Here is an 11,822-nt window from a genome sequence, read left to right as displayed (position 1 = left end):
CCACTTCCGGTTTTCTGGTGGTTTTATTGGAGATAGGAGTCTCACGGTCTTTCCTGCCCGGGCTGGCTTTGAACCGCGATCCTCAGATCTCAGCCTCCTGAGTAGCTAGGATTACAGGCGTGAGCTACCAGCGCCTGGCTACCTGGCTAAATTTAAATCACTGAGGTGGTTCAGTGGTAGAATGCTTGCCTTGTATGAATGAGGCCCTGGGTTCGATTCCTCAGCACCACATAAGTAGAAAAAAAAGCCAGAAGTGGTGCTGTGGCTCAAGTGGTAGTGTGCTAGCCTTGAGCTGAAGAGCTGAGGGACAGCGCCCAGGCCCAGAGTTCAGGCCCCACGACTGGATCCTCCAAAAAAAATAATCAGGAATAATTGACAAGTACTTGCAATACAGAAGTTTTTTTGTTCTGCAGAATTCAGACTTTGATACTTGTGTGTAAAAACATGAATAAAAAAGACTGGAAAGCAGTTGAAAAACAACAGATTGGAAATCCATAGTTTTTCTCCTAATTTTAATTTAAAGGGACGCTGGTCCATAGATTCAGGTTTCAGGTTTATTACTGTTTGGAAAATCATTACATACTTTGACTTTAAGGCTCTAAATCTTGTAATAGGTGGAAGAACAATCGCCCTTTCTCAGCAGATGGAAATTATCGTCCGTTAGCCAAGACAAGACAACAGAATATTAGCATGCAACGGCAAGAAAACCTTCGATGGGTGTCAGAACTGTCTTACATAGAGGAGAAAGAACAATGGCAAGAACAAATTAATCAGTTGAAAAAACAACTTGATTTCAGTGTCAATATTTGTCAGACTTTAATGCAAGACCAACAGGTAAAATTTACTTTGAAAATAAAACTTTAGTTGCATTATTTTGAAGCAATACATTTTTTTCCCTCAACTCATTAGTAACTATTACCAATTTTTTTCTTTATTATAGACTCTGTCATGTCTGCTACAAACTCTTCTCACTGGTCCATACAGTGTTATGCCGAGCAATGTTGCCTCTCCTCAAGTGCACTTTATAATGCACCAGCTGAACCAGTGCTATACGCAGCTAACATGGCAACAGAATAATGTTCAGAGGTAACCTGTTTCTTGGAAGTATTGAGAGTGTAGTGAATTTTAAACTTGAGAGAGAGTTATACAATTAACCTTCCAGGAAACAGACCTGAGTTTGAGAAAGAAATGAGCCAAATTGCATCTTCAGGAGCCTGAAAAATTTAAAACTAGTCATCTTGTATATTGTGGACTTTTGTTTGTAAAATTTTGTATTTGTGAGTTGTGTACTTAAATTAGGTGAAATATGTAAATTACACCATAATAACAATCATAACATTTCTTATAAATACCTGCTATCTGATAGAGTTTGGTTCTGTTGTTTTTTGTGTTTCTCGCAGCGCTGCTGGGGGTTTGAATGCAATGCTGGCACAATATCAGGAGCCACATTTTCAGGCTTTATTTCACTAATTATTTTTAGCCTCCCATGTAGCTTGGGATGATAGGCACATGCCACTGTGTCTAGCTATGAGCTGTGAAAAGATGTTGAATTTTTCTCCTTAGGTTGGCCTCCAGTCACCCGTCCTCCCATTGTCAACCTCTCCTTTTTATTTTATCTTTTGCTATTCCTGGGTGCTGTCCTTGAACTCCTTTTGCTCAAAACTAGCACTCTACCATTTGAGGCACAAGCCACTTCTGGCTTTGTCTATGATTAATTGGAGATAAGAGTCTCACAGACTTTCCTGCCCCTACTGGCTTCCAATTGTGATGCTACATCTCAGCCCCCTAAGTAGCTAGGATTACAGGCATGAGCCACCAGCTTCAAGCCATTGTCAGCCTCTCTAGTAGCTAGGATTATAAGAGTAAGCTAGTGGTACCAATCTTAAGTTTGGTTCTTATTACAAAGGCTAAGTTATTGAATTAAGCCAGCAGAGCAAACAAATGCTTCTTATAGTATAAGAACAATCAGTCTAGTATGAGTGCTTTTGAATCATTTTTAAATTTTGTTTTAATTTTATCTTTAAGTAGTTGTACAAATAGATTACCATTCAACAAGTTAGTTTATAAGTACACTGTATCTTAATGTCAGCCCTTCCATAATTTTCTCCAAGCCCATGTTTGTTACATATATTTTTGGATATATTTTATATATAGCATAATATAACTGATTCTAAGTTACTGACTTGAAATTTTTGTAGATTGAAGCAAATGCTAAATGAACTTATGCACCAGCAAAGTCAACATCCGGAAAAACCTAGAAGCAAAGAAAGAGGTGGTAACACATCACACCCCTCTTCTCCCAGTTTATTTTGTCCTTTTAGCTTTCCAACCCAGCCTGTAAATCTATTTAATCTTCCTGGATTTACTAACTTCTCATCATTTGCACCAGGTAAGTAACTAAAATCTAAAGGGAAGATAAATAAATAGGTTGAGATTTTAATTTTTAACATCATATTTTTGAGTGGAAACTTAACATTCCTGCATTGTTTCCTGTGATGAAAATTAATATAATTGCTAACAAAATTAAGTATATTGGTTAGGAATGGTTGCATTAGCTGTTTATTGAGGGGAAAAGAACCAGTTTAATGCCTTCCGTATACCAGGCACTATGTATACAAGCTACGTATAAAACAGGAGAGTAATGATGAGGAAGACAGTACTCTTCAAGAGAAACACCATACATATCTTGTTGATGATAGACTTTTATTCATTTTGTTCTGTTTTTCTTGTTATATGCTAAGTACTATATAAGTTATCAAACAGTCTTCTGGGCCAGAAGCAAAGAATACTAATAAATGCTCATATCTCTCAAAGTATCAGCAAATTAGTTTTGGAATAGGCGAGATTTATATTAAAACAGTGAATAAAATTTATTAAAAGATTAAAAGAGCCAGGTGCTAGTAGCTCACGCCTGTAATCCTAGCTATTCAGGAGCCTGAGAGCTGAGGATCATGCTTCAAAGCCAGCCCAAGAAGGGAAGTCCATGAGACTCTTACCTTCAGTAAACCACCAGAAAACTCAAAGTGGCACTTGGCCCGTGGTAGAGCACTAGCCTTGAGCTAAGAGCTGAGGAACAGCTCCTAGGCCCAGAGTTCAATCCCCATGACCAAAAAATAAAAAGATTAGAAGGTAAAGAACATTGTAATTACTGGAATGACTGGAATGGAATAATGTATCACTTAGACAATTTAGAGGTAGTTAATTGTAACTGGTGTTTAGAGTGAAGGCTGAGGAGGAGTAATTGATGTTTGCTGAATTGTGGCAGAGACCTGTTGTGATGTACAGAGCAGCTTTGGCTATATTGCATCAAAAGGGGGTCATTGATGCACTTTAAATGAGGTGGGGAAATAAAATTTATATTTTACAAAGATTATATTGACGATAATAGTGTTTGAGAAATTGGAGGGAAAGAACTAAGAGTATAACTGGTTACTAGAAGACTTGAGTGCAATTTAGGGAAAGGATAATTGGGCTTAACAGCATTGCCAATAATGGTTTAAAAAGCAAAGTCCTAAGACAGGAGTGAAAAAATTAAGCAACTAGTTAAATAAAGTGAATCGTGAAGGAATATTTGCCAGAGAGTGTAAGAGGCTAGAAGAAATTGGGAAAGCTTTGTGAAAATAAGTGTCCCTAGCCAACAGTGTATTTTTAACAATTTTTATGAGAGTGGCATTTAAAAATTGAACAAGCTTTTTTAGTCTTACAGTATAAATATTGGTAGCACACATTATTTGAGTAAGTTTTGGGGGGAGGGAAGTACTGGAGTTTGATCTTAGGGCTTTGACCTTGATAGGCAGGTACTCTACCAGTACTTTTTTTTTTTAATGTTTTTTTTTATTGTGAGAATATCGTCCAGAGGAGTTACAATTACATGGGCAAGATAACAAGTACATTTACTTTATAGTCTTGGTTTTGTTGTTGTTTTTGTTTTTGTCTCCTTTTTTTTTGTGCACCAACCTACCCTGGTTTTATTTTATTTTAATTTTATTTTTTTTATAGAGATAGGGGTGTCCTGACAAAATTTTCCCCAATTTTTGCCTGCTGAATAAATAGAATTACAGATATGAGCTACTATGTATGGCTTCCTTGAGAAGACTTAAAAGTAACAAATGAGAAATTATATGTGCTAGTTGTTTGCACTGTAACACTTTTCATACTTAAGCTAACTCCGTACAAAGGCTGTTTATCACATAAACTGGTTCCATTTTATGAAGTTTTCCTTATCTATTCCTTCTAGCCCCATATAAGCACCTCTAGTGCATAGCACTGTTTGGCAGGCATTTCACCATGTTCTGCTTTCACAATTAAAAAGGAACAAAATTAAACTTGTACATAGCATTATTTGTTAGTGTGTGTGTGTGTGTGTGTGGGTGTGTGTGTGTTGTGGGGCCTGAACTCTGGGCCTTGGCACTGCCCCTTAGCTCGTCAGCTCAAGACTAGTGCTTTACCACTTGAGCTACAGCGCCACTTCCAGCTTTTTCTGCTTATGTGGTGCTGAGGAATTGAACCCAGGGCCTCAGGCATGCAAGGCAAGCACTCTACCACTAAGCCACCTTCCCAGCCCTAACAGATTATTTTTTATATTCTACTTTTCCAGTAGAATATAAGTGCCTACAATTGAGTCTCATAACCCTGTAATAAATAAAATGAATGCCAAGTGATCTTATTTATACTCTTTAGTTCATAAGGGAGGATCATTAGGTTTGTATCACAAGTATTATAGGCTAAGCTGTGAATAGGGATTGAGTAAATGAACTAGTTTATCAAGTGGGTAGTTTTGTTTTGATGGGTTTGAACATATGTTTAATTAGAACTCAAATACTATTTTAAGGCTAAAGCACTTATGTATTGTTCTCTTATTGATTTCATTTATTAGGTATGAATTTCAGCCCTTTATTTCCTTCTAATTTTGGAGATTTTTCTCAGAATATTTCTACACCTACTGAACAACAGCCACCATTAGCCCAGAATCCTTCAGGAAAAACTGAGTACATGGCTTTTCCAAAACCATTTGAAAGCAGTTCCTCTGGAGCAGAAAAGCAAAGGTATTTGATTCTTAACATCTTTTATTTGCTTTTAATACTTAATCATGTTATTTTTATATTACATATAACAATTTGAAGATAATTTAGATTTTTGTGATTACCTTGACAGGTTTGGAAATAATGAAACTTCTGAATCTTAGTATATACTCAATTATAGCCTTTTTAAAAAAAATTTTGCCAGTCCTGGCACTTATCTCAGGGCCTAGGTTCTGTACTGAGCCTCTTTGTGCTCAAGGCTAGTGCTCTACCACTTGAGCCACAGCAGAGTCCTACTCTAGCTTTTTCTGAGAAATTTATTGGAGATAAGAATCTCATGGACTTTCCTGCCCAGGCTTGCTGCAAATTGTGTTCTCAGGTCTCAGCCTCCTGAGTAGCTAGGATTACAGGTATGAAACCATTGGCACCTGTCTTCAAGAATTTTTTTTTTGGGGGGGGCGGTCCGGTCATGGGGCCTGAACTCTGGGCCTGGGTGCTGTCCTTCAGCTTTTTAGCTCAAGGCTAGCGCTCTACCACTTGAGCTATAGCGCCACATCCGGCTTTTTTCTTTTTTGCTTATGTGGTGCTGAGGAATCGAACCCAGGGTCTCATGCATGCAAGGCAAGCACTCTACCACTGAGCCACCTTCCCAGCCCCTTTAAGTATATATTTTTGTTAACCTTTGTCCAATATCAGGTCAGTTTTGATTAAAGGTATTCTTGAGATTCAGTTTGGAAGTATATCACCTACTGATTTTTATTCTTGATTTCTTAAGTATTTAAGGCTAATTATTTGTGCGGGTATTTATTTTATTTGTGAAATGAATTCAGAGTGAGGGTGCTCTCCCTTACCTTTTTTTTTTCTCTCTCAAGACTAGCACCATACCACTTAAGTCACAGCTCTACATCTTGACGTTTTGGTAGTTAAGACATGAGAGTCTCATAGACTTTTCTGCCTAGGTTGGCTTCAAACCATGAACCATGAACCTTATATCTCAGCCTCTCTGAGTGGCTAGGATTATAAACATGAGCCACCAACACCTGGCGTTCTTCAAGGTTTTTAAAGATTTAGGGGTTCACTGACTTTAAAACTGGAAACTGATAATAAGTGCCAGAAGTTAATTGCTTATAATTTTATTCAGAACATCTTTAGAATCAGTTCCTAAAGACTAGTCAATTACAATATTCATCATTACTGTATTATAAAAACAATTTTTGCCTGAGAAGTTTTCCTGTAAATTTTTAGCTTTATGTTAAGTTGTATTAAACTGTAATAATAGTGTACATAGTTAAAATAGGTTTCTTAAGCTGCATGTCACAGAGACAGGGTGTGGTTGGTTTTAAATCTTAGGACACACTTTCTCAGTACATTTTATATAATTTTAAACTCAACACTGTCTTGAGAAATTTTGATGTTACATGGTATGAATCATGATTAAGATTTTCTCACTTTTTTTTTAATATGGTAGGCTTCCCAAATAAATTTTCTGATACAAATAGTATGAAAGAATAATATGGAACTATATGCTCATGCCTGTAATCCTAGCTGCTCAAGAGGCTGAGATCTGAGGATCTGATTCAAAGTCAGCCTAGAAAGGAAAGTTTATGAGACTCATATCAGAACTGAAGGGGTGGCTCAAAGTGGTAGAGCCTTGAATGAAAAAGCTTAGTGGCTAAGCCCTTAATTCAAGCCCCTATGACTGAGGATGAATACAAAAAAAAAGTACTATAGCCTTAGGCCAGTCATTGGTAAGGAGGTGTCTTTTTTTTTTTTTTAAAGTTATGCAATGTTTTTGTTTTTAACTATTTGTATTCAGAAAATTACTGTTCTAGCAAGCTGGTAACAGTCTGATAGTCCTTTTATTTATTTTTTTACTGCAGAAAAAACTTCTCCAAGATGAATAAAGCAGGTTTTCTGTCAGCAATAACTTCATGATTTTTAAAAAAAATCTATATCCTTTAGAAATAGCAATTTAGGGCTGGTAGTAGCTCAGTGGTAGTACGTCTGACTAGCAAATGTAGTAAGGCTGTGAGTTCAAGCCCCAGTACCACCAAGAAAAAACTTTTAGAAATGTGTGATTCACATAATTTTCCTTTAACCATATTATTATGTAATTGTTAGATCTTAAACTTCTGGGTATTTATTACTTTTGTTTTTAGTTTATTACCCAATGAACTATCTTTTGTGTGCCTGTATTGAGGCTTTAACTGGGTGCCTTAGCTGTTGTACTTTAGCTTTTTCACCCAAGGCTGGTGCTCTACCACTTCAGCCACAGCTCTACTTCCAGCCTTTAGGTAGTTAACTAGAGCTAAGAGTCTCAAACACTTTGCTGCACAGGCTGGCTTTGAGCTGTGTGATCCTCATTCTCTTGAATAGCAAGGATTATAGGGGTGAGCCCACCGATACATGGCCTAACAATTTATTTTAGAATTTCAACTTTGTAGTACCTCTAGGAATGATATGATTAATCTTGGCATGTTGACCTTTTTTTATTAGATGCTCTGGCCATTTTATATTGAATTTCCATCCAAGCAATACAGTTTTTAGTGCAGACATGGTTAAATAAACATTCAGGTGAATACTGGTGGCTGCTATCATCATGGCTACTTAGGGCTGAAATCTACAGTTCATAGTTCAAGCCAACTCAGGAAGACAAGTCTGGAAACAAAGCTGGAAGTAGAGGCATGGCTCAAGTGTGTAGACAACCAGCCATGAGTAGCAAACCAAGCTAGAATGAGAAGCTCTAGTGCGTACACACGCACCTTCCTGTTCCACCCCACCCCCCCAGTCACCAAAACTGAAGGCCTAGGCACTCTCCCTGAGCCTGTTTGTGCTCAAGGCTAGCACTCTACCACTTGAGCCACAGCTCCACTTCCAGTTTTTGAGTGGTTAATTGGAGATAAGAGTCTCATGGGGACTTTACTGCCCTAGTGAACTTCAAACCACAATCCTCAGATTTCAGCTTTCCTGAGTAGCTAGAATTACAGGCCTGAACCATAGCACCTGGCTTAATTAATGTTTTATGTATGCTTGATAATGAAAGTTATTCTAGTTTTCATTAAGTAATTATATCATTTTTTAGACTGGAGCAGGGTATCCTTAAATGATGTCTTTTAGATTCGATTTTATATTTCAAAATCTCCATTATGTAGGTTTCCTGAGTTAATTGCTTGAAGATAATCAAGTAAAACCTTGTAATCTTTAGCAGAACTATTCTTATAAATGCTAGATGGTAAGCATAATTTTTTAGGTTATATAGTCACAACCATTTATGCCAATTTCATACAAAAACAGCTATAGATAGTCTATAAACATACAAATATGTGTGTTCTTGTAACAATTTATAGTCATTGAAATTTACATTTCATAAAATTGAATATTTTTATTTTTATTTTTTTCCAACCACTTAAGAATGTAAAACCTATTCATAGCCCACAAGCTGTATAAAAACAAGTAGCAGTTGAAGTTATCCTATAAGATTAGTTTTTAACCCTTATCTTCAGTTAAAACCTGTAAGTCATTGTCTCCCAAACTATTTTTTGGAATGCTATTGTTACTGTGGTAGGTTGATTTCAGTGATGAAAAGTTGTGAACTTCCTGCTTATTATTACATTCAAGATATTTATAAAGTATATTGGCATATTAAAAGTTCTGAGGGTCACGTGCTGGTGGTTCATACCTCTAATCCTAACTTCTCTGGAGGCTAGAATCTCAGGATCAAAGTTTGAAGTAAGTCTAGGCAGACAAATCTGAAAAAAAGTTTACTTCCAGCAAAAGCCAGAAATGGAGATGCTGAAGTGGTAGACCATGAATGAAAAAGCTAAAAATAGCATAAGATCCTGAGTTCAAGTTTCACCTCAGTACTAGCACAACAAAAAACACAATTATTTAACCTTGAACTTGTTAGGTGGTTTTTGTTTTTGTTTTTTTTTGTGTCCGGTCGTGGGGCCTGAACTCTGGACCTGGGTGCTGTCCCTCAGCTCTTCAGCTCAAGGCTAACGCTCTACCACTTGAGCCACAGCGCCACTTCCGGCTTTTTTCTTTTTGCTTGTGAGGTGCTGAGGAATCGAACCCAGGGCCTCATGCATGCAAGGCAAGCGCTCTACCACTGAGCCACCTTCCCAGCCCCTGTTTTTCTTTTTTTGTTTTTGTTGTTGTTGTTGTTGTTTTTGCCATTTGTGGGGCCTGAACTGGGCCTGGAAGCTGTCCCTCAGCTCTTCAGCTCAAGGCTAGCGCTCTACCACTTGAGCCACAGTGCCACTTCCAGCTTTTTCTGCTTCCAGGGCCTCATGCGTGCAAGGCAAGCACTCTACCACTGAGCCACCTTCCCTGCCCAAGTTAGGTGGTTTTTTTGTTTCTTTTTTCCTCCAAATGTAGATCACCTCTGAATCTTAACAGATGCCATAGTTTGGCAGATAAAATTGGAGAAATTCATTTCTCAAATGTAATTTGAGAACTAAAGAACTAAACTACTTCAGAGAAATAGATTATTAGTTTAGTAGCCAATTGTGTACATACGCTGTAGTTCTGTTTAAAACTTTAGACAACACAGATTCATGTTTTCCCCCCAAACTTTCTACTACGCCTTTCACAGCTCTTCTGCCAACTGTGTGTTTTCCCTCAATATCCTTTCTTCCTTTCCAATTTTAATTCCCACTCTTTCCATCATAAATTTTAAGTTTTTGATTTAGAACTTTTTGCCAGTACAAATGGTATAGTGAGGATCCAAAATTAAAGTATAATTTGTAATTTATATTTTTTGCACATTTAATGCATACTTTTTAGAAATGGCTTATATTTGTTAATTTTATAGACATATATGTTGCTTAGTAAATTAAGATTTTGGTTTTCAAGAAATATTAAAAGATTGTGATTTTTGGAATCTTTGTATTGATAAGGAATCAAAAAGAGCCTGAAGAAGAAGTAGAAAACGGCAAGACCCCATGGTTATATGATCAAGAAGGGGAAATAGAAAAACCATTTATCAAGACTGGATTTGCAGTGTCTGTAGAGAAAACTACAAATGGTAACCGCAAAAATCAGCTAGAGACAAGCAGGAGAAGACGCCAGTTTGATGAAGAATCATTAGAAAGCTTTAGTAGTATGCCTGATCCAGTAGATCCAACAACAGTGACTAAAACCTTTAAGACAAGAAAAGCATCTGCACAAGCCAGCCTGGCTTCTAAAGACAAAACTCCCAAATCAAAGAGTAAAAAGAGGACTTCCACACAGCCGAAAATCAGAGTTAAAAATATTGGTAAGTATTGGGGTTTGCTGAATGCTGATCAGAATAAAGATTGGTAACCTTATTCAGGCATGTTGGCTAGATGTGCAAGAACTGATCAGACAGACCGCAGTCAGGTTTTGTTGCTTTTTTATTTTTTTCCCCCGGTCCTGGGGTTTGAACTCTGGGCCTGAGTGCTGTCCCTAGGTTTCTTTTGCTCAAGGTTAATGCTGTTGAGCCACAGCTCCACTGTTGGCTTTTTTCTGTAATTAATTGGAGATGAGAGTCTCATAGTTTACTGTGGCAGCTGGGTTCAAACCGCGATCCTCAGATCTCAGATCCTGATTGGCTAGGGTTACAGGGATAAGCCACTGGGCCCCGCAAGTTTTTTTGCTTTCATGATCTTTTTGTAAAATATTTCAAAAAGGGTTTATCTATATATTTATATATATTTAGTTTTTTATTTTTTTGCCAGTCCTATGGCTTGAACTCAGGGCCATAGCTCCTTTTGCTCAAGGCTAGCACTCTTACCACTTGAGCCAAAGTGCCACTTCTAGCTTTTTCTGTTTATGTGGTATTGAAGAATCTAATCTGGGGCTTCATACATGCTAGGCAAGCACTCTACCACGGAGCCGCACTCCCAGCCCTAAAATGTATTTTTAAACATGGTATTAGCCGCACTCCCAGCCCTAAAATGTATTTTTAAACATGGTATTTTCTTTTTTGTGCTTTTTAAAACATTGTTTTTCTGTGAATGCATTACTGTGATCTCAGTGGGTGTACTCCAAATTTTATGTTACTTAAAAATTGCCAGTGTCCAAGTTTGATTTTCTGTTTTTTACTGTTACATCTAGTTCTACATCTAATTCCGTGTTTAATGATGACTTCTCCCTAAAATCTTGGTGTGTAAGGGGTGTGCGTGCACTAATGGGTGTTTGAACCCAGGGTCTTGGCCTCTGGCTTTAGCTTTTTGCTCAAGACTAGAGCTCTACCACTTGAACCACACCTCTACTTCTAGTCATTTGCTGGTTAAATAGAGATACTCCCTGGAATTTTGTATGCCCTGGGCTGGCTTTTAAACTTGATCCTGAGATCTCAGCCTCTTGTATAATTAAGATTATAAGTGTGAGCACCAGCAGCTTCTTGATTAGTTTAAAATTAACGTTTAAGCTGGGTGCCAGTGGCTCACTCCTGTAATCCTGGCTACTCAGGAGACTGAGATATGATTCTTATCTCCAATTAACCACCAGAAAACTGGAAGTGGCACTGTGGCTCAAGTGATAGAGTACTCACCTTGAGCTGAAGAGCTCAGGGACAGCACCCAGGCCCAGAGTCCAATTCCCATGACTGACCGCCCCCCCCCCCAAAAAAAAAAGATAATGGCAGAATTGGCCAAAGAAACAAAAGGAGAGATACAACAGCAACTTCAAGAGCAAAAATTCCAAGACCTAAAAAAAAGAAGTACAGTCAAAAATAGTCATAGGGCTGGGAAGGTGGCTCAGTGGTAGAGCGCTTGCCTTGCATGCCTGAGGCCCTGGGTTCGATTCCTCAGCACCACATAAGCAAAAGAAAAAAGC

General features: G+C 37.8%; 1 protein-coding gene across 6 annotated transcripts in view; it reads left to right on the top strand.

Moving 5' to 3' along the window:
* Pcm1 (pericentriolar material 1) overlaps nt 1-11,822 on the top strand; it is a 91,101-nt gene that overhangs the window by 44,054 nt on the left and 35,225 nt on the right. For all 6 annotated transcript variants that reach the window (XM_013025478.1, XM_013025503.1, XM_013025482.1 and 3 more), the window contains 5 exons: nt 615-834; nt 941-1,086; nt 2,199-2,389; nt 4,877-5,045; nt 9,920-10,278. In XM_013025478.1, the coding sequence (XP_012880932.1) occupies nt 615-834; nt 941-1,086; nt 2,199-2,389; nt 4,877-5,045; nt 9,920-10,278 (1,085 nt within the window). The remainder of the gene's footprint in view (nt 1-614; nt 835-940; nt 1,087-2,198; nt 2,390-4,876; nt 5,046-9,919; nt 10,279-11,822) is intronic.

Source organism: Dipodomys ordii, unplaced genomic scaffold (assembly GCF_000151885.1).
Source record: "Dipodomys ordii isolate 6190 unplaced genomic scaffold, Dord_2.0 Scaffold4, whole genome shotgun sequence".
Classification (NCBI taxonomy): Eukaryota; Metazoa; Chordata; class Mammalia; order Rodentia; family Heteromyidae; genus Dipodomys; species Dipodomys ordii.
This window is presented reverse-complemented; position numbering and strand designations above follow the sequence as displayed.